Source organism: Manacus candei, unplaced genomic scaffold (genome assembly GCF_025592945.1).
Source record: "Manacus candei isolate 608988 ecotype Guabito, Panama unplaced genomic scaffold, ASM2559294v1 h1tg000078l, whole genome shotgun sequence".
NCBI lineage: Eukaryota > Metazoa > Chordata > Aves > Passeriformes > Pipridae > Manacus > Manacus candei.
Window position 1 is genome coordinate 1,041,617 of NW_026138126.1, and position 25,362 is coordinate 1,066,978.

Below are 25,362 nucleotides of genomic sequence, written 5' to 3' on the forward strand. Positions count from 1 at the left end.
CTACTAATCCTGAGGACATCCCAGCTCTGGGAGCAGACCAAAGGCACTTGCACAGGCAGCCCTCAAGAGCTACCTGTAGGGGGTCAGGGGCACTCCATCTCCCCCTAACTCTTCCCCTCTCCAAGAGGAGCTCTTGGGGCAGGGAGGACACAGTGAGCCCCATCCTGGGAGATGCCAGGGAGCTCAGCCAGGCAGAAGGAACCGTGGCCCTGCCGCCACAGCAGCTCCCAATACATGGTCCTTGGGCCCCTTGAGTCCTTCAGCCCTTGGGGCTCCCCAAACTCTTCTAGTCCTGAGGTGGGGTCCAACCTGAGCGCTGCAGCCAGAGGATGCTCTGGTGGGGGCAGGAGCAGAGGTGACCAACAACCACCAGTCCTGTCCCTCTCAGGTTGAGCCAAGCTGTGCCACCTGCCCTGGGCACACCAAGACCCCACCTGCAGCACACCTACCCACCAATGTCCCCCCCCCAAGAATGACAAGGGAGGCAGACAGGGACCCTCCTGCCCTTGTCTGCAGCTCAGGCAGCAGCAAGACCAGGAAGGGGGGAAAAAGGTATAATTAAAAAAAAAAAAAAAAAAAAAAATCACACCACCAGCCAGAGAGTGCCTGGAAAATTCATCTCTCTTTATTTGCCCATTTCCCATCCAAAACCTGGACCCCATCCTAACTCTGGGCCCCAGGCAAGAACAGTCCCACTGGCATGAGCACAGCACAACTCCTGCTGCTGCTCAGCCTCTCACCTCGAGCATCGTCCTTGTCCCAAAACTTCCGTCCCCTGGAGCAGCTGCACTGCCAGCGCCCACAGCTCTTGGGGCCACGGAGAAATCTTCTGCTCGAGAGAAGGAGGGAAAAGAAAGAAAATAACAAGCCTCAACCCCAAATGCAAAGGAGCCTCAGCGCCGGAGGACAAGCTCTCCGCTCCCAAAGCTGCTGCCAAAGCCTTTCGTGTCATCGGGGCTGTGGGGCAGGTGAAGGACCCCATCCCACAGGCTGAGGGGCTTAGACACCCACTTTGGTGTCAGGGGATTTCCTGGAGGAGGTTCAATATCAGGAGAGGGGCTTCTGCTCCAGGGTCCCCAGGCACCCGTGGTGCCCCCCCAGCCACTGCAGGGGCTCTTGGTGCTGCTGCGGGGGCTGTAGCAGCTGCTGGTTCCCAAGCCCAGCCCAAGAGGAGGGAAAACCTTGCTGCTGGTGAGGAGTGATCCAGTGAAGGCGCTGAAATTCCCAGGCTTGAAGTTGCTGCCAGGCCAGGCAGGTGCCACGGGGTTCTCGTTCAGAAGAAGGGACAGCGGCCCTGAGGCATCATCTGACCCTGGAGAGCTGCAGAGCAGGGAGTCCTCGTGGCTGTAGGGGAGGCTCAGGGCAGCTCCCTGCACCTTCCAGCCTGGCTGATCCACCAGCTCCTCCACCACCTGCCTCTCTTCCCCAGGTTTCCTCCTGTTCCCCTTCCCGCACAGCCGGACCACCTTGATGCCACTGTCACTGTCACGGTGACCGAGGTCCTCGAAGGCCCTACAGGCGCTGTCCAGGCTCTCGTACTCCACCAGGGCACAGCATCTGCTCAGCAGCTCGGGGAACTTGGCTGAGTATCTCCTCACGTCCGAGGGCAGCTTTCGGCCTGGCCGCAGGACGCGGATGGACGCAATGGCTCCGAAGGGGCTGAACATCCTCAGGATGATCTCCAGGAAGTTCTCCTGGAGCAGTGGCAGCAGCAGTGGGTCCTGCTCCCGGGGCTGCAGCTCCCAGGCCAGCAGCAGTTTGCTGGGGGGGATGCTCAGCAGGGCCTCAGGGATGGGCACCCGGCGCCTCACTTTGGTGCCCTCCTTGTTCACCTCCAGCAGCTCCGAGAATTTCAGGGCATAGAGCGTGAGCTGCCAGTCACGTGTCAGGTACTTCACCTGGGGGAGAGAGGGGGCTGCTGCATGCCTGTGATCTTCTCAGGCAGGGACCACCCTAAACCCATCATCCAGGCAGGCTGCAACCTTATCAACACAAAATCACGGCAAGGCAATGTCCCCCTTCCACATGAGCGGCCTTGGGGTCTGCAGGAAGTCCCCAGTGTCCTCGGGGCTGTGGCAGTAAACCTCAGCTTCCCCATATGTCACACCACCAGCACTTGCCTGGGTTTTTTGCTTAAGAGATGATCTTAAAGCAGCCTGGGGGAGTCATGGGTGAATCCAGCCCCAGGGGTGGTTTGGGGACTGTTCACTGCTCCCCCAGCCACCCTCCCTGCAGGGCATTGAAGTCAGAGAGAGAAGCCCGCTCTGCATCATCGGGGCTTTGCCAGGAACAGCCTGAGGGGAGTCTGGACCTCCCTGTACACTCCACTGGAGACAGCAGAGCACACCTGGACATCTTCCACCCTTCCCACTCCTCCCCAGGTTCCCTACCTTCTTGAAGGATGTCAATAGTTTGATGCTGACAAAGCCCATCTTGTTCTTCTGGACGTGTTTCAGGAGGAAAGCGTCCCTGGCCAGGTTCTCATCGGACAGGTAGAATTCCACCTGAGACACGATCCTGCGGACCAGCTGCGGGTCGGGGAGGGAGCAGCTGCGGTCCAGCAGATCAGAGCCCAAAGCATCACTCGGGTCACGGACCCTTCTGGCAGAGCTGTGGGGACACAGGTGTGAGGTGGGTGGTGCCTTTGGGACATGCAAAGTGTCCCCAAGGGCTCAGCCACGACGGTGGGAGAGTAGAGGCACCAGGGACACCCAGGGCCACCCGCTTTGCCCTGGCTACAGGGAACAACACCAGCCTGTCCCCTGCAAGCCTCCCCAGGCTGGGAGAGCCAGACCATGAACTTAAACACGTTCCAGCCAAGGGACACATTCCCTTGGGGATAAACATAGGGAAAGACCAGGGCTCAGCCCCCCCTGCACATCCCAACACCACGTACCCGTCGAAGCTCTCCAAGGCGTCCTCCTGGCTGAGCAGGGCGAGTGAGCGGCTCCGCGGGGGGAAGAGGTGCTGTGCCAGGAAGGAATTTCCTTGCACCGGCCCTGGAGTGTTGCATCTGGGCCGGGAATCGAGCCCTGAGGCCACCCCTGAGCTGCATGATGACATTGTCCTTTATCTAGGACATTACACAGGAGAAGGACAGCGCTGGGACACATCCTGACCGTCACCTGAACCCTGCTCGGGGCTGCAGCCCCCAAGCCCAGCCCAGGGAAGGGGGAGTGGAGACAGCTGGGTGTTGTCTCCTTACCTGCTTGGCAGCACTGGGAAGGGTAGAAAGACTTAGCAGTACATTCCAGATACCCAGAGGCAGCAGATCCCAACTCTCCCCAGCTCCAAACTGAGGCTCCCAAAACACAAAGCCAAAAAAATTAAATACAAAAAAAATTTAAAAAAAAAATTAAAAAAAAAAAAAAGGAAAGAGAGAGGGAACCCCTGCTGTGGGGAGGCTGTGGGTTTATAAGCATAACCACCCTGAATGAGTTGTAGGGGTGGTTGTGGATCTGCCCCCAGACCCATCGGCTCCAGGTGAAACCTGTTTGTGGTTAAACTGCCCCAGCTGAGCCCTGGGACCAACCAGGCTCCTCCTGCCTCGGCTGTAGAGCCAGGCCAGGGGCAGCAGGAACAGGGGCAGCAGAATCTGTCCCCTCTGGTACCCAGGGGGACAGTGAATTGATGCCACGAGGCCTCTCGGGCATTGCCTCAGTTTCTCTGCCTTGTGCACGATCAGGAACAGCCATGGGGAGGTGGAGGGAGGAAGATTCAGCCCAGGACATCGATTTTGGCTCTCAGTGCTGCCAGAGTGACTGGCAAAGGTCCTTCTCCCTTCAGAAACACCTCCCACCCCAGTGAGGGAGTAGGAGAGCCCCAGGAATGGGGCAGGGTGTGGGCAGGGTGTGGGCAGGAGGGGGGGGAGGATGGCCCAGGGCTTCAGGACAATGGGGAAGGAGCTCTGGGATGAAACATCACTGGTTTGAGCCCCGTGTTGGGCAGGGTGGGAGGGTGAGGACACATGGGGATGAGAACAGGGGGGTCAGAGCAGCAGGGGCTGGGGCAGGTAGGGGGGTGATACTGGGCTGGGAATGATGCCAGGGCTTGAAAACTTGGAAGTGTCACTGGCAGGGTTGATGCTGGGAGCCCGGCCCAGCTGACCCTCACTTGTGGGTCCAGACAGGGCTTTGGGTGATGTTTCTGTGCCCTGTGACCACATGGACCAGCCAAGGACTCTTCTGGCACAAGGCAAGATGCTGTTTCAGTCCGAACGAAAGAGAAATAGCAAGTAAAGAACAGAAGGTGCCTCTGGCGCCTGGTTTCAAATGCGTTTTGGTTTCCATTTGGAGAACTTTGTATCATCTCACTTTGCAAGTGCCTGTGTCCCAGAGGCTCTCCAGATGTAGGTGCCTGTTCTCTGATGCCTCAGTGAGGCACAGCCAAGGCTGTGGGTAAAATCCAGGTGTGCCAGTGCCAGACCATGAAGCTAAACCCACCCCAGTCAAGGGACACATTCCCTTGGGGACAAACAGGAGGCAAGCCCAAGGCTCATCCTGCCTGCACGTACATGTTGAAGTTCTCCATGATGTCCTGGCTGTCACCAGACCAGCAGCATCTCCCAGGCTGGTGGCCTTGCAGCTTCCCCATGCAGGGCTGCTCCTGATAAATCCCTGGGCTGTGCTGCACTGTGCAGCTTGAAGCTCATCCTTTTGGGATGAGTCATAGGGACTGGCAATGTCCAACTGCTTCTGGAACGTTGCACCCCTCTGATTTCTCTGGGGTTGGTGTCAATCCCTGCCATCTCCCCTTCTCCTGCCACCTCCTGGCATTCTCTGCTGGTTGGGAAGAGATGGAAGAGAAAGTCCTGGGATGCTTATGTTGAAATCTCTGTGGATTTGCCCACCTTGGAGGGGTGATGGAGCCAGAGGTAGGCTGAGGATGGGGGGCTGTGTGTACTGTGAGGAGTATTTTGAGCTGTGTTTGCTCTCCACCTGCAGCTCAGGGTCGGGAGGTGCTGCCCAGTTCCCCTGGGGGAAATAACCCCCTGCTTCCAGCCCTGAGGCTCAGTATCCAAAGGAAGAGACTCTGGCTGGTCCAGCCACCCCTGCAAGACTGGGCATAACCCAGAGGGAGGGGGAAGCAAGAGCACAAGGGTGAGAGGCTGAGGCTAAACCTTCCCCCTCCTGAGGGATCTGAACAGGAATGATCCAGCACTTGTCACATCCCTGTCTCGCTGTTCCCATCCTTTCACTTAGTCTGGAAGCATAATTAAAACATGCTTCCTACGGCCCAATGCTCAGCTTGATCCCTCAGCCTCTCCTCCCCTTTGGGAGTGTAATGGGGAGTTATCCCTACACAGCAGCTGCTGCTCCATGGGGATCCTGCCTTCCTGCAGACACAGGATCCCTGCCCAAAACTGCTGTAAATACCCTGCACTGTGCAGCTCCTTGCATCTCTCCAAAGTGCTGCAGCATCTCCTGATATCTCCTCTCAGGGAACACAGAAGAAATGGGACCACAACACTCCTTGTACAGGCCTGAGCATTGGATACATGTTTATTGCTATTCAGGTTAGGCTTGGAATTCTGTGCATGGGGTTTAGGTGGTTCCCCAGACTCCTCACATGGTGCTGCAGATCTCCAGAGCATCTTGTTTGCAGGTTGGGGTCCCTTGGTGAAAGAGCCAATGTTCCAGCTGAACTTCCCACCACCCTCAGTGGGAACAGGGGAGTTAAGACTTGGTTGCTCAGCTGTTTTTTTGAACCCTCTTATCTCATCAGCAGGATCCAAAACACTGGACTCTGACTCCAGGAGTTCTGGTTGTTATTTACATTTAAATTTGCCTTTCTCACTTCTCTCCTTCTCTCATTTCACTCCATTTCCATATGAGACGCTCACAGACAATGATAATAGCACGGGACAGTCAGAGGGAAAATGTGCCACTACACACACTTTGGTTTCACTGGCCATTTCTAATGTGTTTTAAAGTGTCACAGCTACCTTAGTACTACTGGGAACGAGGAAATAAAGAGATTTGGACAGAATATACTCTGCTATGCAAATGTACACGAGACCCCTGGAAAAGCTCACACCAAATACTGCATCATTAGAAACCATAATAATAAAAGCTACTTATGACACGGCCTTTATTCACAGAAAGATTTGCCCCGGGGCCTTGTTTTTGCAGTTTAGCTTGATGATACCCCCCCCCTCCTCTGCCCTGTAGCCCACAACACCCCAGTGCAGTCCACATCATCCCAGTGTAATCCACCTCAGCACAGACCCCACAGGACATGGAAAGGGAGAAGAGACCCTACTGAGCTCCCCTGGCTCAGCCCCACAGGAGCCACCGGGAAAAGGCAAAGGGATTTAGAGAGGGGAAATGTCACCAGAGTGCTGAGCTCCCCTGGGTCCATGACAGCCCCTCATGACATGAGATGAGCTGTTGGATCAGTCTTAGCTGTGCTGGCTCTCCTGGAGCTAGGGGGAAGCAGGAACATGGCCCATGCTAAGGCACTGTGGTCACATCCCCTCACCCTGCTCCGGACACGGCTGCACCTCCTTCAGCATTACAGCTGGACATGGAGTGGGAATTTCACACACCCCAGGACGTGGGGCCAGTGCCCCTCTGCCTGGGCACCCTGGGGGATAGGGGTGCCATGGGATTGTCACAGGATTGCCCACAGGCAGTGAACACACTCTGCAACCGGCTGCCACTTCCTTGGAGTCCTTTGGTATCTTGAGTTGGCCTGACGGTGTCCCGGGAGCATTCAGGGATCAGTGGTGAAATGCCAAGCTGGGGAGACATGGGAGCAGGTGGGAATGCTCGTCCTGTAGTCCCAGAGCACTCCTGTGTCCATCAGGATCAGAGGGATGTGCAGCCTGGAGTGGGTACAAGAGAGACCAACTGTCCTGTCCTCTGCGGTGCAAGTGATTTGGCAAAGCCAGAGCCAGGACAGCTTGTCTGGAAAGGCTGCAGGGGAAGCGTCAGGTATTTTTCCTTCCTCTCGGGCACTGATTGGTTCAAGTTTGTATCACAGTGAAGTCTGAGAAGTGAGGAAGGAACCCAAACCACCTTCCCTGAAGGAGAAAGCCTCACTTGTCTGTCTCACTCTGGCTGGGGAGGGAGGACAGGCTCTCCCAGCCAGGCACATCCAATCTGCTGCTGACCACGGAGGCTTCCATCCCTTGGGAGCAGACTCTGGAGCTTCTCCCTCCAGACAGCAGCCACATTGGAGGGAAGAGGGTGGCCAAACCAGCCCCATCCCAGCGCCTGCCCTGGCGCTGGGATCCATCCTCGAACACAAGTAAACATGGAAGAGAAACTAAGAGGCACTAAGAACGCAGATCTGGGGAGGCTCAGGCTTGGGACCATCCAACCTGGCTCTGGATGTCTTTGTCCAGCTGGAGAGGAGCTGTGTGCCTGGCTCAGATCTCCTGCAGGGAGTGGCCGGGGTCGCTGCGCTCCCGCTTCACCAGTGGCTCCCCCACGGCCCGGTCTGTGTCCACCTCAGAGCCCAGCTCACTGATGTCATCTGCAAGGACATGGCTCAGCATCAGAGAGGGGACCAGAGGGAAGGGGAGCTTTTTCCCAGCAGAGCAGGCTGGAAGAGCCAGCACAAAGATCCCCCTCCCACCCTGACCCAGAGGACTTCCCTCGTGTACCTTTGTCCAGCAGTGTTGGAGACAGGGATGTGAGGTCACCAAACTGAAAGAAAAGGGAGTTACAAGGTCAGTGAGGCTTTGCAGACCCAAAGTGCCAGACCTGCTCAATGGCCTCAGTCACCAAACAGTTCCAACAAAGAGCTTAAGTGCCCAGGAGAGACCATGAGCATCAGCAGTGCTGGTGATGGAGAGCAGAAAGCAAAACCAACCACATGTTTGGGGGGGGGGAGGGGAAAGCCTCTTGTTGCCATTTAAACTACCCCTTCCCCCCCAATCCAGGGGAGTATCAAGCTCTAGACCAGAGGGAGAAATTTTTCCATCTCCCAGGTGATGTCAGAGTGCAAAGGATGCGCTTTTTCTCCAGCCTTTTGCATCTTTTGGGCAATGCCCCTCTCCTGCTCTCCCTTCACTCCATCTCTCTGCAAAGCCTTTGCAGTCATGTCAGAGAGCGTGTGGTGTGTGAGGCCACGGTGCCAACTGGAACCAGAGAGCTGAGGGTACCTGTGGTTCTGGAGACGTGTTGTCTCTCTCAATGACAAGGTCTGAAACACCAAATTGCTACAAAAATAATGCTGAAAAGTCATGGAAAGGTGGGCAGCAGCAGAAGCTGAGGAGAGCTCCAGAGAAAGCTCAGTGGAAATGGAAGTACACAATTCCTCCTCCTTTGCTGGGAAGAATCAGCCTCCTCCTGGAGAACAGGAATATTGCAAGGGTTTAATGAAGGAAAAAACTGAGGGAGGAAAGCCTCCCACAGCTGGGTTTTGCAGGAAGTCTTTCATGTTCCTTTAATATCAGTAAAGGCAGAGGTTTTGCAAGGAACAGTGGGAACTCAGAGGGAATAGTGGGAACTCAGAGCGCTGCAGTTGGAGCAGCAGCGTGGGAGGGGAAGGGAAAGGCTTTGGTTTGCCTGGCTCCCCACATGAGCTCCCTGGAAGGAAGAAAACAGCATGAGCTTCAAGGAGCAAATGAGCTCAGTTTTAATCTCACAGTAGTTTCTATATTGCTGTCACAGGTTCAGCTGGGGCTTTTAACTCTGCATTTCAGAGGGAAAAACTGGATGTGGCCCCAGCTAGGCAGAACAGGACTTGCCTGCAAGCCAGGCACCAGTTGCTGCCTGACTGATGAACAAAAAGAAACCCAAACCCTCACAAACAGCACAAACAACCCATAATTTCTCTTCTTCACCTCAAAAACAGAGAGTGTGACTGTGCATGTAACACTGGAACTTGCAGAGGCCTGAAGAAATTCAATTACTGAAAGGAACTTTTGGACCTTTTTGCTTCACTTAGTGTTTGATGGCAGGAATCCCAAAGTCAGGGTTCTCTCCACAGGTTATGGAGAGAAAGAGGGAGATCCTTTTCCTCCCTCCTCCAGGCCTCCAAAGCCCAGCTGCTCCACAATCCACCAGCTCATGGAAGATGCTCCAGGAGCTCCATCCTTGTGCCAGACACTCAAAACAACTCAGCAAATCCTTTGGTTATGAAACATGTTGAGGACACTGTGTGGTTTGTGAACCAAGTGTGTCTCTGGTGAGGCCACACCTCGAGTGCTGTGTCCAGCTCTGGGCCCCTCGGTTCAGGAAGGCCATGGAGGGGCTGGAGTGGGTCCAAAGAAGGGCAACAAGGCTGGTGAAGGGTTTGGAGCACAAATGCTGTGAGGAGAGGCTGAGGGAGCTGGGGGGACTCAGCCTGGAGAGGAGGAGGCTCAGGGGAGACCTCCTCACTCTCTGCAACTCCCTGCCAGGAGGGGGAACTGGGGGGGTGTGGGGCTCTTCTAGCAATAGAGCAACAGGACATAGCCTCAGGCTGCACCAGGGGAGGTTTAGGTTGGACATCAGGAAGAAGTTCTTCACATAAAGGGTGATTGGGCATTGGAATGGGCTGCCCACGGAGGGGGTGGAGTCACCATCCCTGGAGGTGTTTAAGGACAGCCTGGATGTGGCATCAGTGCCATGGTCTGGGTGACAAGGTGATGTTGGGTCATGGGTTGGACCCGATGATCTCAGAGGTCTTTTCCAATCTGGCTGATTCTCTGATTCTTTAGGTGCTGCTTAGTTTGGGTTTGTTTCTGGGGAATGAAGGACTCTCACCTCTCCCATGACGGCGATCGGTGTCTCCCCGGTCGCCTGGGCCACACGATGCTCCACTAGGTAGAACATGTACTCGTCATAGAGCAGGCGGATCAGGTGGAAGGACCCAAAGCTGGCGGCGCTGCGCAGGGTGAGGTCCCGGATCACCATGGAGCTGGAATATGGCCGGGAAACAACATTTGGGTCATGTTTCGCACTTGTGTCACGTCTGATTCTTCACCCTGAATTCTGGACCCTGAAGGTACTGTGGGATTATTTCTGCCCCTGTGGGATTGTTTCTGCCTCTAACTCAAGAGTGTCAAACTGCTTTAATAAATAAGTTGATGGAGCATCCTGTCCTATTTGGGCATGGTGGGATTTGGTCAAAGGTTGGGCTTGATGGTCTTGGAAGTCTTTTCCAACTTTTATTCCCTTCTGCCTCTAACCCAAGAGTATCAAATCACTTTAAGAAATAAGTTGATGGAGCATCTTGTCCTATTTGGGCATGGCAGGATTTGGTCTTGATCTTGGAAGTCTTTTCCAACCTTAATGATTCTATCCCTGTCCTGAAAGGACACAGGAGACACAACACTTCCTTCCGTACCAGAGCCACAGTTAACCACAGTTTTACGGTTAAAGAACGTGACCTTGGCTTTTCAAGGAGCTCTTCACATGCCCTGAGCCCGATGCAGAAATACCTCCAAAATGAGAAAGGAGATGTACCTATAGAAGGACCATTTCAACAGGAACTGCCTGGCTGCCTTGGGGAAGCTGGGACTGCCCTCATGGTGCTTCAGGACTTGAGTAACAACATTATCCAGCCAACTGGCCCACTGGTCCAGAGAGCTTTGCTGCTGCAGAGTGAGCTTGAAATCCTGCTCCAGCTTCTGCACCATGCCCTCCTCACACTGGCACACCCACGAGGCCTGTTCCTGCTCGGGAAGAAGGGTTGATAGTTACTCATGCCAAACCTGCATGGTGTTGTATCCCAGCCCAGGAATGCAGCTTCATTTCTAGTAGGCAAGGGCTGCAAACCAGCTCTGAATATTGTCTCTGATCCATCCATAGTATAATGTTATTATTAAACTATATTATTGTTGGCAGCACTTCTTTCTTCATGGAAGGAGCAGTTAAGCCTGGGAACAGGCTGCCCAGGGAAGTGGTGGAGTCACCATTCCTGGAAGTGTTCAAAAAATGAGTTGAGGACATGGTGGGGTTCGGTCGAAGGTTGGACTTGTTGATCTTGGAGATCTTTTCCAACCTTAATGATTCTACAACTCTTATTTGCAAATAAGATTACAAACAAATAAATAAGATTCTATGACTCTTATTTACAAAAGCTCCTCCATACCTCCTCCACCGTTCACAGCGAGATTGGAAAACTTACATGGAAAAGTAACATCAAAACCCATCAACTTGTTCATTTAGTTGGTTTTTAGCACTGGAAATCAGGCGGTGGTCGAAATCAGGTGGTGCCTACAACCTGGCTGTGGAGCCCCAGCCCTAGAGAACACGACCCAGGGGCAGAGTTACCTGCACATTGGCGAAGTCAACGCGGTTGAGGTCGCTGAGCATCTGGTTGATCTGGGAGGTGTTCTGGAGCACGGCCCGGGCGGCCTGGGCCAGGTGGTTCAGGGATGTGTATCTGCGCAGGGTCTGGGCAAAGGCACTGACCACCCCCACCTGCAACACAGCACGTGGGGCTGGGGGGGCAAACCCTGCTCCAGGCACACCCTGCACTGCCACAGGCTGCCCAGGGCAGTGGTGGGATCACCACTCACGGTTGTCTTCAAAACACATCTGGATGTGCCACTTGAGGACATGGCAGACTTGGCAGTACTGGGTTAATGCTTGGACTTGGTGATCTTAAAGGTCGTTTCCAACCTAATCCTTGTGCCAGGCACTCAGAATAACTCAGTAAATCCTTTGGCTCAGACGGTTGTGAAACATGCTGAGGACACTGTGTGGTTTGTGAACCAGCTGGGTCTCTTTAGGTGCTGCTTAGTTTGGGTTTGTTTCTAGGGAATAACGACTCTCATCTCTCCCATGATGTCTCCCTGGTTGCCTGGGCAACATGATGCCCCACCAGGTAAAATGTGCTCATCACAGAGCAGGTGAATCAGGTGGAAGGACCCAAACCTAAATGATTCTCTGATTCTATTATTCGTTTTCTTTAAACTATTAGGTTTTCACACTCTGTCTCCAGCAGAAACCAGCAAGGTGGGAACAGGCTGCAAGAATCCCTGGCTTTAGGAGAAAGGGAGTAGGAACCTTGTGTTCCTAGTGAACCTACTGGTTCCTACTGGAACTTGGCAATGCCATTCCCTCCTGTGCTTTCCAGGACAGACTCATTCCAGGGCAGGGATAACAGGCTCCCCAGGGCAGCGGGCACGGCCCCAAGGCTGCCAGAGCTCCAGGAGCGTTTGGACAATGCTCTGAGGGACAGGGTGGGATTGTTGGGGTGTCCTGGGCAGGGCAGGAGTTGGACTGGATGATCCTTGGCATTCCCTTCCAACTCAGGATATTCTATGATTTTCTCACACAAAGCTTCATCTGCAATTTCGAGATGCAGAAATGGCTCCGTGGACAGAGCAGCATCAGCTTCTGGTACAAAGGAATTGCCCGACCTGCCCTCCCACTCATTGCTGATTTTGGTTCAGAATTAATCATTACACTGTGCTAATCCTGAGAACTGACTCAAACTGGCCCAACTTCAGCAAGGATTTCCAATCCCTGTGGAAAACTGCAACATGCAGACATACACTGAGCCCATCTCGCGCCCGTGCTCACCTTGGTCTGCACGACCTGCGGGGGGAATTCACTCATGGCATTCATCAGCCACCCTTCCAAACTCTTGGCAAAATTCCTGATTGCCTGTGTCAGTGTGCCTGCAAAGAAGGCTGCAAAGTTAGAAAGGCTGTTCTGTGTCATTTTTGGGGACCACTTTGTAGCTTAGGACTGCTGGGGAAAGCACAGCCTGTTGTCTGGTTAGCTGAGACCTTGATTTTGCATCAAGGAAATTAGCTGGGTTCTGATACACACTCAAATTATTCTTGTTCTTTAATGTTATTACTCAAACTCTTATTCCTATTCTTGTTCTTATTTTTATTCTTATTCTTGTTCTTATTCTTTGATGATTGGACTTACTGATCTTAGAGGTCTTTTCCAACCTCAAGGTTTCTATGATTTTTCATTATTTTTATTTTCTCTTATCCTTTTCTTATTTGTGGTCCTTCTGAGCACTTTCCAAATGGTGAAATCTGCTCTTCAAAGGCACTTATGTGTCCCAGTATATGACTGAAAATAGCCCTGAGGGGGACACAGCTTTCCAGTACTGTTCGACTTTCCAGGACTAGGCCCAGTCTAGGTCTAAGCTGAGGTTTTGTGGAGACTGACACAATGCACCTCACTGGGGAGCCAAATCAGAGAGAAAATCCTTAATATCCCATCACTAACCTCCCAAATAAAAGCTGACCCCTATTTTCCAGGATGGTTCCATATGAAAAAAAGATGTGATCTCCAAGGAAACAACTCCCAAGGATCGGCTGTGCTTCCATGTGTGTGTAACATGCTGTTTTACCTGACTCCCGGCCAAAATCAGGAGATGTGATGTGCAATACACCAAATTTAAAAGGCATGAGAATTCCCAGGGGCCACAAAATACCACGACAGAGCAAAGCTGCAGGAGGAATATTGCTGTTGCCATAACATTTTAGCCAAAACGAACACCTCTACATCAGTTTTTACCAGGGAAATCTTTGTGGGAAGTGAGTCATCTCCCATCCCTGAAAGTGTCCAAGACCAGGTTGGACGGGGCTTGGAGCAACCTGGGCTAGTGGAAGGCGTCCCTGCCCATGGCAGGGGTGGAATGAGATGAGCTTTAAGGTCCCTTCCAACCCAAACATTCCATGATTCCATGTTTGTCAGACCCAGTTCCCCAGCACCAGTCATGCTCTGGGATGGGGCTGTGGGTACTCACTGGGCACCGGTCGGAGCACGTCAGGGATGAGGATCTCCACCAGGGCCTGGTACAGGATGTGGTCACAACTCCTCATCCACTTCAGGATGGGCTCATATTTGCACAGAGTGATCAGCTTGTCTTTTGGGAGGGTCCCTTCGGGTTCTTCTTCACTGCAGGAGGAGGAGGGACACTGGGTGAGTAGCAGCTTTGCACTCAGTGCATTCACCCTTCTTTATTACTAACCCCAATTTGCAGCACAAAAAAGCCTTCAGGTATCTTTCAAAAGGAAACGTCTGATTGTTTGTACGGGTCTTGTCTCTGCAAGCACCTCCCCATCCATGGGGCCACAGCTCTGGGCAGTCTTCCTGCAAATCCACATCTACTGCCTTCACCTCTTCCCTCTTTTGCCTCATTGCCTTTCACACACTCCTGTCCACGTGGACGTGGGGACTGTGCTTCAGCACAGGCATTTCAGCAAGAAAGGGCTCAGCTAGTTCTTCTTACAGTCCCAGATATTTCCAAAACCTTCCCACCTTTCCCTCTGCTCTAAACCTGCTGAGCTGTATCACTGGGAACAAAAAGTTTGCAGCCAATGTAGGTGCAGATTAACTGATATTGAGAGACATCACAAACATTTTCAAGGTGTTTAACACCTTCAAATGCTGAGTATTTTCAGAAGGAAGAAGACTTGGTGGTTGGATGAGAACATATTCTACAGATTTTTGTGGGTTTTTTGCTTATTACTTGAAGTTTTACCATTTTTCTTCTGAATAGAAAACATCCATATGGGAAATCCTTATATCCTCAGTAAAAATGAAGAGTACAGACTTGTGACAGAAATGGCCTCAAGTTGCCCCAGGGGAGGTTTAGATTGGATATTGGGAAAATTTCTTCACTGAAAGGGTGCTTAAGCTTTGGAACAGGCTGCCCAGGGCAGTGGTGGAGTCATCATCAAAAGGCATATGGATGTGGCACTTGGGGACATGGTTAGTGGTGACTATGGCAGTGCTGGGTTGATGGTTGGATTTGATGATTTTAGAGGGCTTTTCCAACCTTAATGATTCCATAATTCTATAATCAGAGCAGACACTTTCCTCAGAGGTCTGAACTCTGTGTTTCCATTATATTAAACACTTCTATAGAATCACAGAACATGCTGAGTTGGAAGGGACCATCAGTATCATCGAGTCCAGCTCCTGCACAGGACACCCCAACAATCCCACCCTGTGCCCGAGAGCATTGCCCAAAGTTTCAAGTTCTCCAAAGCACTCAAAAAGCCTAAGGGAGCTGAAAAACACTTCATTCATCTTTAAAAGAAAAAAAATCACCAAGAAATGGATCACTGAGAACCAGTGGAAGGCCAGGGAGTACCTGGAAGGCAGAGCAGTGGGACCATCACTAGGTGGTGCCTTTGGACTCCAGAAGGATTGCCAGAGCTTCTCGATGTAATGAAACTGGAGGTTCATTACAACATCCAAAGTCGCCTGACAACAAAGAACACAGCTCGTTAGCAGCTCTGTCAGCCCCGTGTCAACGCAGTGTCAGCACACACTTCATGTGCTGCCATTTACAGTAAATAATTTACAAGAAAAATAACGGAAATGGCATTGTTTTGATAATCAATGTAACATAAAACAGGTCACACGGTGAAAAAAATAACATAAAGCACAATATCTGAGTTGTAATTCCTCACAAATCAAGCATTCCCTATATATTCCAGCTTTTCCTAAGAGCAGAATATGAGTGAGCACATGAATTATGTCCCACACTGATTAATAAATCAGATAATCACCAAATAATATCCCAACTAATCACCTCACAGTGTCGCCTGTAAAGAATCTGCAGAGTTTTCACGTCGTTCAAGGTGAAAACTTCTTGTAAGAGGACATTCTCTAGATCAGGGGCTGGGAACTCAGGAAAGACATGGGTCACATCTACGGAAAAAGAACATTGGGAAAGATGCTGAGGGTTAGGCACACTTGGAATACAGGTGTTGCTGTCACTGGTGGCTTTTTCATGATCCAGTTGGGATGAAACAGAAAAAATGAGACTGATAATCGATTTTTTCCCTGATTTACGCTGTTATACTGGGAAAAAAGCAAACAATTGCAACCCATTTATTCGGTGTGGAAAGGAAAATGCTTTCTTTCTGTGTGTAATAAAAGAAACAAGAGAACATTGTCCTCATCTGCCACACTTGCATTAGATTTTTCTCTGAAGCCTGAAAACCATCTCTCTGGTATTTTCAGAGTACAATGGGAAATATAATTGGGCAGCAGAGGTGTCAGGAGCTCACAGAGCTGGCTGGGATTTGCTGTCTCAGCTGGAGGCGATGGAGACACGTAGATCCAGGACCAGCAGGGCCAGAGAGTCTGTCCCACAAGGAGAAGGTCTGCATGGATCATCTCCAGTTGGATATGCACTGTAGCCTCTGCAAGGGAGAGAATTGCTTTTCTCCCTCTGGCAAGGCTTGGCAGAACCTCCACTCTTCCATGCAATTTGGATAAAACCAGATGGAATTAAAAACACACTAAGAGGGAACCAAAAGACCTGTTGGCTGAAGGAAAAAACCCTTCTGGGGGGACAGGAGTCAGCAAATAAACTTTGCAACTGTGACATTACAAAAGCTTATTAGAATACATACTATATATGAAATATATAATACTGTAGATTTATTAGGATACAATTGGGTTTTCCTGGACAAGAAAAAAATCCTAGATGTGAAGAATTAATCATTAAAGGAGTGTCCTCACCTATGAACTGCTGATGGTGTTGACTCTGAGCAGCCACTGACTGCTCCGGTGTGGTGTGGGGGTTGCTGTTGGACCCACTCTCTGCCATCCCATCCATCTTCTGGGCTGCTCTGTACCTAAATTCAGAGCATGGTTTAGGATTCACGCAGGCACCAGCAAACACGTACATATTATTTACAACACAGCTGTATAGATCTGTGTGTTCATCAGGTGACACTCAAGGACAACGTGTCAAGGGCTGAGCATCTCTATCTCTGACTCAAGGGGAGGGGGAAAATGAGCAGCAACTTTTGAAAAGCCTCCCCAAGACAGAATTGCAGGGGTTAAGAGGTATGCCCAAGGTGACACCAAAAAACAAAAAAGAGAAGCAGAATGGAGTGGGTTCCAGAGCTGACTCTGTCTTAGGAGTCGACTTTCTGCATTTTTTGCATTTACTTTCTGTTTGGGAGCTGAAGAAATAAATTCTGCTCCTTTTTCACTCCAGCAACAACCAGAGGCGTCCATGCTTCCAGAAGGCAATTCCAAATTCCTATGCATGTTGTATTTTATCTTTAAAATTGCTCAGACACAAGACTAACCATGGTACTATTTAACTTGCACTTCTGCACAAAAACCAAAATGCACCCAAACACAGCACAACCCCCAAGTCCTTTACACTGATTTGGCACAAGAACTCCATAGCTGAGATCCTGAACCAGTCTGGCTACAGGTATGCTGGGAAAGGTGGCACTTACAGTGCTGGCAAACAGATTAGGGAGATAAATGCCATTCCATGGAATTACAGAATAGTTTGGGTTGGAACAGGCCTTTAAAGGCCATGTAGTCCTTTAAAGGCCATTTAGTGAGCCAGAAAATCTTCAACTAGACCAGGTTGCTCAAAGCCCCATCCAACCTCACCTTGAATATTTCCAGGAATGGGGCATCTACTGGAATTGGTTTTGGACCCTCCCACTGCTCCAAGCAACATTTGGGTTTGAACTCAAGCTCATCACTCTCCCCCTTTGCCCCAAGCAAAGCCAATTCCCAGGATTTGGACTGCTGAGCTCTTTGGGAAGGCCCTGGGAGCACTTACCTTTGCTTCTGGTGGATGGGCTGCTGCCTCATGGCCATGTACTGGGCGTCCTCCTGCAGACGGTTCAGCGGAGACTCTGGCTTTAGGCGGATCCCATAATAGTGATATTTGGAGTTCCCCCTGGAAGTATCAACATTGACATTGTAAGTGGCCCTGCAATTTAGGTTGTTTTGACAATATTCCCAGCTTCAGGCAGCAATTTCAGTGGCTGAAGTCATGAACTAATAAATGCCATCACCCCTTAGAAAACTTAAGCCCACGTGTGGCCAAACTCAGGGACATCCATGTTTAAACCCAGCCAGGTTTGTTCCATGGCAACTGGGGAAGAGCAGGCAAAAGTTACAATACAAAGTGTTATTAAACAGAATGACAGAGAGCCCACAGGGGACACTTTGCTATTTGATTAGGGTTTAAGGATTTGTTTTTTCCATAAAAACAAACCTCCATCTTTATCTAAGCTTGGATAAAACAAGCCTGACTGGACAGAAAACTATGATAAGAAAAATGTCTCTGTGGTGCCACAACTTTCACAGCAACAGTTTTGATGTGGTTTTGTTCTTGGAGCTGCTCATTTTTGAAGGTTTTGGAAAAACCGGAAGGTTTCTGCAAGCACAGGGGGCTGAAATTCTTTCTTCTTTGCTGCTGTGATGCTCCTTAGCAGAATGCGATTCCATCACATTAGAGAGACGTGTCAGTTGAAGTTTTTCCACCAAACTGGAATTTTTCAATCCCAGTGAAATTAGAGAAATTTAAGAGAGGACTATTTGTCCCAACTTCTTTTGTTGGGGGAATTTTCCCTTTTCAAGGGCCAGTTCAATTGTTCAGTCAGTGCAAAAAAGGGTTTTACAGACACTACATGTTCAGCCCTGTCTTGAGTGATTTTAAATGCCTGTAAATTAAATAAAAGATGCCTTTATAATCTAAAATTATAATAAATTAGAAAATAATGGTGGACAGATCTTTCCATACTTATTTAGGTTCACTATCTCCTTCCCAACCTGCTCATTTGCAATTTTAAGTGGGTTTTTTGCTTGCTTGTTTTTTCTTTAATCCTTGATGGAATGAAAGAATTTCTCTCATCTAAGGAAATTATTTCATAGCTCTTGCACTTGACCCCATCTACAGAAATCCAAACTGCTCTTCCTACAACTGTTGCCTCCACATTCCAGCTGTGCAATGCCCTGGACATATCTGGTTTTGTTCTCCTTTAGAAGCCCAAATATCTAAGCTTGAATTTTTATTATAAAATCTTACACAATCAGAGAAACCACTTTTTCTCTAGTATATTACCTATTTTTTTATATTCTAAGTTGGGATAAAATGCACACTCAGCTGTGCAGAAGCTCTGGATGCTCCCTTGAAGGACACATCTGTGTGTGTATTTCTCATGCTACGCTTTTGTTGTAACATCCCACAGATCTTTGATGTTTTAAAAGAAAAAAATCCTCACAAGATTCAGCCTGATGCTTTGGGGATTTCAGAAATAAACCATTTACAACTTCGACAGCTTGTCTGCATCAAAGATTCTGTTACGAAGGATCTTTACTGGACTCAAAGGGAGAAACGGCTTCACTGAACCAGAATTTGGGTGGCAGCAACAACTGTGAGGGTGAATTACCTCCTCTTTTTCAGACAATACGGAATCACAGAATATGCTGAGCTGGAAGGGACCCACCAAGATCAACTCCTGGCCCTGCACAGACACCCCAACAATCCCACCCTGTCCCTCAGAGCGTTGTCCAAACCCTCCTGGGGCTCTGGCAGCCTTGGGGCCGTGCCCACTGCCCTGGGGAGCCTGGGCAGTGCCCCAGCACCCTCTGGGGGAAGAACCTTTCCCTGAGATCCATCCCAACCCCCCTGGCACAGCTCCAGCTGTTCTCTCAGAAAATGAGATACTAAAGGGATGAGAAGAAGCCTCAGTTCAAATAAAGGTTATTATCCCACACGATCATGGCTGGTTGTATCTGTAGATCTCAAAATGACCTGTGCCTGCTAAATGATGCTCAGTAGGTTCTTAGAACACCTGAGAGAAGTTGCAGGAAGGCTTTTTTTCTTATTTCGATGTAGATTCCTACCAACCTGGTTCCCAGGCGCCGGGTCCTCAGCCCCATGAACACAGAGCGGATGAGTTTCCCGAAGGAAGCAGCGTTCACTGGATCCAGTTTGTGCTCCTGGCAGTGCCTCAGGTAATGGTTGTACAGGGAGCTCCTGGGAAGGCTGACACCTTCTGCTGTCTCATAGTTATCCAACAACCACTGGAGCTTTATGTATGGAAAAACAGATAATATGGAAGTCTGAAGAGGGCTGAAACGGGCTGCGTCAAGCAGAGCCTACTCTCAAACATCCAGAAAGCCCGTCAGACTTTAGGAGTTCAGGAGAACTTAATGCTGAGTTGTTAATTTATACAAATTAATTTGATACAAATTAATTTACATAACTTATAATTTATAAGTTATAATTGATAATTTTTTATGGTTGCAAAACCCCCATCCCAAAGGTAACAACCCAAACAAAAGTGCTGTCACTTCTTGCATTAAATACACCCCTCCTGCCAACTCAGTGTCCACCTGGGGTTCAGCTGAATTCCTGCAGAGCCAAAATAAAGCTGTAAGAACTCATGTTTTCCAAGAAAAAAGATTTTAAGATACTGCCTAAGAGGAATAAATTTTAGAGTAATCAAATCTGCCGCAAAGTCTTTATTAATTTGAAGCTTGGCATGTCTGCAACTGCTCCCTTAAAAATAAAATAAACGGTTGCCAAAGCAACCTTAAAAATCTGAGGGGATCCATCTAGTTTGCAGAATTTACTATCTGAACTTTTGACACTTCTGTTGATTAAAATTTGCATTTAATATAAATTATTTATGCCTAGACAGTCTGAAAGGGCAGGTCCTGCTCACTGTGTCAGCACAGGAATGAAAATGCAAAAAGACAAAGCCCGCAATCTTCTTTAATTGATTAAATGACTTCAGCATCAGTGAAATAAGTGTTATATTAAGGGAATTTGGGAAGAAACTAGATGTACAAATGGACTAATATCTACAGTGTTGGTAAGAGTCCTTTCACTGTCCCAAGGGATGTTTGGGATTAACATTTTCCAGGCTTCCCCCTCTGCCCAGACCTTCATCCCTGCCTGTGTGGGAGGCACAGCTCCCCCAGAACCAGCTGCATTCCCACCAGATCAGTGGCAAAACACACTCAGGTTGTGGATGCCAAAATATCAGCCACACCATCTCTTTACAACTAATAGTTCCAGTAGACCTTGGAATTAAGCACAGACTTAATCTAGAAATCAGTAGGATTTGACCAGGCACGTGGATTACACGTTGGCCCACGCTCAAGTCCTCTCCACTCCTACTCCAGTTTTCATCTCTTTTCTCCCATTTTTCTCTTGATGAAACTTCAGGGTCCCAATTCACCACGAGACTGGAGTTTTCTATCAATAACTCTGTGAAAATACAACCTGAGCTGTGTGATGACATCTCTGACACCTCACTCCAGTGAGTTATTTTCAGTTTCTGTGTTTCATATCCCACTTTGCTCTCACACAAAGGCTTTTCGGCACCTTGACTGAGTGTGCTGTGGGGCTCATTCACAGATCCAAATTTAAACTGCTGCTGCACAGAATGAGCTGAATCCAAAGCTGCGCAGTAAAAACTATTTCATTCAGCCTGGAGAAGGCCGAGTGATACCTCAAAGCTCCTTCCAGTGTCTGAAGGGGCTCCAGGAGAGCTGGAAAGGAACTTTTGACAACAGCCTGGAGGAACAGGACAAGAGGAAATGGCTTCCCACTGCCGGAGGGCAGGGTTAGATAGGAGATTGGAAAGAAATCCTTCCCTGTGAGGGTGGGGAGGCCCTGGCACAGGTTGTCCAAAGAAGCTGTGGCTGCCCCACCACTGCAAGTGTCCAAGGCCAGGCTGGACAGAGCTTGGAGCAACCTGGGCTGGTGGAAGGTGTCTCTGCCCACAGCAGGGGGTGGAACAAGGTGATTTTTAAGGTCCCTTCCAACCCAAACCATTCTGGAATTCTGTGATTCATTAGTTGGGTTTGATTCAAACCAACCACAAGTTCCAGTGACTGGATCCACCAGTTCTGGTGGCCTTTGGAGCAGAGCAGGGGCTGCCACAGCTGGAAGAAGAAAAACCTTTGGCCATTTTCACCTCTGTCCAGCTTTTTACAGAGCTACTTGTCACTCTCCCACCTTTCCTCATCACCTGAGACACTCTTTGATCTTCCACAAAGATCATTCTGACCTCCAAACCCCAGAGTTCTAAGAGATGGTCTTTGCTAATGATCCCTAATGATCCTTTGTGCTCTCATCTGCAGAAGAGACATCCCTGGAAGCCCCAAAAGTCTTCCTGTAGTCCTGAGCCACCTCCACCCTCTCAGCTTTCTCTAACAAAAGTGGAGCCCAGTGGTTTTGGCATAAAAGATTAGCAGGAACTCAGTTTTAAGTAGCCCAAATCTGTGCTAATTTTGGCCCATCCCCTGTATTTAAAAGATTTATTAAGGTTCTTTGAAATTTTTAAACCATTTATTTTATTTATCCTATGGCAGATACTTAATGTGTACCAGCAATTTATTGCCTAAACCTTAAGCCTGAAAAAACATATAAAAGTTGCACTACTATGGAAAAATTCATGTATAAGTAAAACTCTCTGATTTAAATTAACCCTGGGCATTTTTATTCTAATCCCCGATATTTCTAGAAGATTTCCTTCATCTTCCAGCTTTCTCTTCCTGCAAATGTCTTTTTATATTCCTTTAAACATTGCAGAGTTTCACAATATGAATTCCCACTGTTGAATTAGAAATCTATTGTGAAAGGCACAAAAGAGCTTGAAACAGAAATCTGTCAGAAGAGAAATAATTTTCCAAACATGATTTTTGCTTTTCCTGCATAGTAACAACAAATTCAAGCACTTAAAATGAGAATACTAAAGATTCTCTCCATTTGTATCCCTTATTCTGTTTATTTTCTGAATTTTGTGTGACAATAAGGTATTCTCCAGTTTTATTTCTGTTTATGCCACGATCAGGTTCCAATAAAATCTCTCTGCAGCCATATGCTGCTGTGTTTGTTACAGGCACTGCAGGGGAACATTTAATTTTCATTTCTACTTCTGTTTCTTCTGTTTGTTTTTCTTTAAAATCTTGAGCAAAAACCTCATCCTTGTTTGATCCAAGGATGGCTTGTTAAGGATGGAAGAAACCATACGTGTTGTTGGCTGAGAAAATCAACACACTTTTTTTTTAAGGTCCAGGTTTGGAGAGGTTCTTATGGATATTTCTAGAAAATACAAAAAACCCCCAATGAACAACAATTTGTGGTTCATATTTCAGGTGTTTTTAGCTGAGACTATGAGCAGCAGGTTCTAAATCCAGGTTCAGTGCAGCTCAGAGTTAGGATGGAGCCATTTACCCCCAGGAAAGAATTCCAATGGGGGTTTTTTGGGTTTATTTTGTGGTTTTTGGTATTTCATTCTACAGGCAGCGAGGAAAAACTACATTGTCCCCCTAATCCTGCAAGTGCTACAGATATCCAGGAGCCACAGGGCCTCAGGCAGGTTATAGCATTCAACTACTCCAGCTTTAGGCACTCGTATAAAAATTGTAGCAATTTTTCTCCAATTTCTTTGCATCATCTGCAAGTTCATAACTGGCAATTAAATAATCCTCTGACCTAGGGACTCTGGGTCACTCAGTTCCGGTCACACAGTGACGTGATTCCATCAGAAACATCCCGTGTCTGTGAGTATCAGCATGAGCTTCACCTTCCATGCTTGAGATTTCAAGTGCTCTTAAATAATCTCTCAGAGAGTTTTTAAGCCAAATTAAGTTATCAAGTGTGGCTCCATTTCACCTTGATTTTGGTTAAAAGGCATTGTGTAAAAAACTACCTCTTGACTGAGATACCTTTAATTGTCCTCTCTTTAAGAAGAAAAAACCAACCAACAGAGATTTCTGGCATGAAACATCTGCTGATGGTAGGAAATAAACCATTATCCCAAGAATGTACACATGTGTAAAATGCCAAATTTAAAATGAGGGACAGAACAGAATGAAAAACTCTGCAGCCTTAAGGCTCAAAGCAATTAAGTCACAATTAAGTGCAATTAGCATCATCTCTCCACTTCTTATTGCTTTGGTCAAGCTGGAATTTGCTTTCAGCCTTGACAAATCAGTCACCTGCTGCTTCACTCTGGTCCTCCTGCACAAGCCTGACAATCTCATGTGTCAGCCATGTGGAATTTGGGATGGGGAATCCACTGTCTGGTGTTCTGTTTTCTTTTTTTACCAGGAAGAAGTGGGAACTGAAACATCCCTTGTACCACAGCACGTGCTGGGGAAGATGCACCGAGAGGTTCAGCGCTGCTGCTCACTGGGATGTCCCACACCCTGCACTGGGAGACAGCTCTGGGATCTCCAGTCTCCAGGTGGTGGCTGCCCCATCCCTGGGAACATCCAAGGCCAGGCTGGATGGAGCTCTGAGCACCCTGGTCTAGTGAAAGGTGTCCCTGCCCATGGCAGGGTGTTGGAATGAGATGGGCTTTAAGGTCCCTTCCAACCCAAACCAGTCTGTGATTCCAGTCCAGCCTCCTACTCAGATTAGGGCTCACTTTCATGGGAGCTCAGGTCCCTCAGATGAGTTCTTAGAACCTCCCCAGTCAGAGGCTGCAGAACCTCCCTGGGCAATCACAGAATCACAGAATATGCCAAGCTGGAAGGGACCCACAAGGATCATCCAGTCCAACCCTCAGCCCTGCACAGGCCCATCCCCAAGAGTCACACCCTGTGCCCCAGAGGATCATCCAAACCCTGCTGGAGCTCTGGCAGCCTTGGGGCTGTGCCCAGTGCCCTGGGGAGCCTGGTCAGTGCCCAACCACACTCTGGGGGAAGAACCTCCCCTGAATGGCACCAAAATTCTCTAGAACCAGAGTCTGCCTGGTCTGGTTCTTCAATGTGCTGTATTTCCTACAGACACTGTGTATTATTATAATATATTATTATGTTCCCATGTGTCCGCAAACATCACTCCATGCTCTGGAAAGGCAGAGCGAGGACACTGGGGGTCCATAAGACAGCAAGTGCCCTGACAGAGGGAACGCCCCACCCCAGCCCAGGGTGTCTGTCCTGGAGCAGCACCTTCAGTGGGGACAAGAGGAGAGTGGATATGTCCACACATGCTCAGGAAGCAGTTTGTTTGCTTTAAAGCTTCTAAGAGCACTTAAACCTTATGCCAACGCATGAATTGTGCCCTCAGAAGAGGGACATTGAGTTCTGTACTTCTACCCTGCAAGACAAGGGTGGGGAAGGTCTGATCAGAGGCTGGATCGGGCTCCAGCTCCATCCTGTGCAGTCTGTGGTCAGGTGAGATCTTTGCTTTCTTTCCTCTGCCCTTTTCCTGGATTTTTTCAAACCTCCTTCAACACCACATCACGACCCACCCATCCTGCTCTGTGCTGGGAGAAACAAGAAAAATCCTGCAGAACAACAAGATCCTTGGATGAACCTGCACAGCACTCTTGGCATGGGCAGGCGAGCGTGGGATGGCAGGGATGCACAGGGATGCTCAGAACGGGAACTACCAGCCTGACCCTGCAGGTTTGTTTTTCCCCAACGACCACCAGAAACCTTCAGTGTCCACCAGCTGAAATAAGGATTGAGCTCACCCAGGAGCCCTGGCCTGGAGTTTGACATCAGCTTAGGAGAATCAGACTGGTTTAATATTCCTTTTGTTTTCTCAGGCTATTTCTCCGCAATGAAGAAGCCAAAGTTGGGGTTTTTTTCAGGACCTAAGAATGACAACAAATCTGACCCCAAATGCAAAGCCAAAGGAAATCTGTTAGAATAAAGAAGCACCACTCTGTGCACTGTGATTTATCAGTGCAGGACATGC

The 25,362-nt window shown here is 49.2% G+C and overlaps 2 protein-coding genes across 5 annotated transcripts in view; both read right to left on the bottom strand.

Annotated features, from left to right (window-relative positions):
* Nucleotides 1-692: 692 nt before the first annotated feature.
* LOC127481415 (la-related protein 6-like) lies at nucleotides 693-3,063 on the bottom strand. The gene is made up of 3 exons (XM_051810700.1): nucleotides 2,897-3,063; nucleotides 2,391-2,601; nucleotides 693-1,898 (listed from the first exon to the last, which is right to left on the bottom strand). Exons 1-3 carry the CDS (start codon nucleotides 3,061-3,063, stop codon nucleotides 894-896), a joined length of 1,383 nt encoding a protein of 460 aa, XP_051666660.1. The 3' UTR covers nucleotides 693-893.
* Nucleotides 3,064-5,269: 2,206 nt separating this feature from the next.
* The window catches only part of RFX2 (regulatory factor X2), a 64,544-nt gene continuing 44,451 nt past the window's right edge, over nucleotides 5,270-25,362 (bottom strand). For all 4 annotated transcript variants that reach the window (XM_051810622.1, XM_051810621.1, XM_051810620.1 and 1 more), the window contains 12 exons: nucleotides 19,543-19,724; nucleotides 17,464-17,583; nucleotides 16,392-16,507; nucleotides 15,454-15,572; nucleotides 15,010-15,122; nucleotides 13,657-13,808; nucleotides 12,468-12,565; nucleotides 11,211-11,360; nucleotides 10,401-10,609; nucleotides 9,699-9,852; nucleotides 7,610-7,652; nucleotides 5,270-7,479 (listed from right to left, as the gene is read on the bottom strand). In XM_051810622.1, the coding sequence (XP_051666582.1) occupies nucleotides 7,373-7,479; nucleotides 7,610-7,652; nucleotides 9,699-9,852; nucleotides 10,401-10,609; nucleotides 11,211-11,360; nucleotides 12,468-12,565; nucleotides 13,657-13,808; nucleotides 15,010-15,122; nucleotides 15,454-15,572; nucleotides 16,392-16,507; nucleotides 17,464-17,583; nucleotides 19,543-19,724 (1,563 nt within the window). In that variant the 3' untranslated portion in view covers nucleotides 5,270-7,372. The remainder of the gene's footprint in view (nucleotides 7,480-7,609; nucleotides 7,653-9,698; nucleotides 9,853-10,400; nucleotides 10,610-11,210; nucleotides 11,361-12,467; nucleotides 12,566-13,656; nucleotides 13,809-15,009; nucleotides 15,123-15,453; nucleotides 15,573-16,391; nucleotides 16,508-17,463; nucleotides 17,584-19,542; nucleotides 19,725-25,362) is intronic.

What these genes read in the sequence shown, in the direction of transcription:
- LOC127481415 (XM_051810700.1), bottom strand. Translation starts at nt 3,063, where the DNA reads ATGTCATCATGCAGCTCAGGGGTGGCCTCAGGGCTCGATTCCCGGCCC. An exon ending in GCCTTGGAGAGCTTCGACGG is followed by an intron (nt 2,602 to 2,896) that starts GTACGTGGTGTT and finishes CAGCTCTGCCAG; the next exon opens with AAGGGTCCGTGACCCGAGTG. An exon ending in TATTGACATCCTTCAAGAAG is followed by an intron (nt 1,899 to 2,390) that starts GTAGGGAACCTG and finishes TCTCTCCCCCAG; the next exon opens with GTGAAGTACCTGACACGTGA.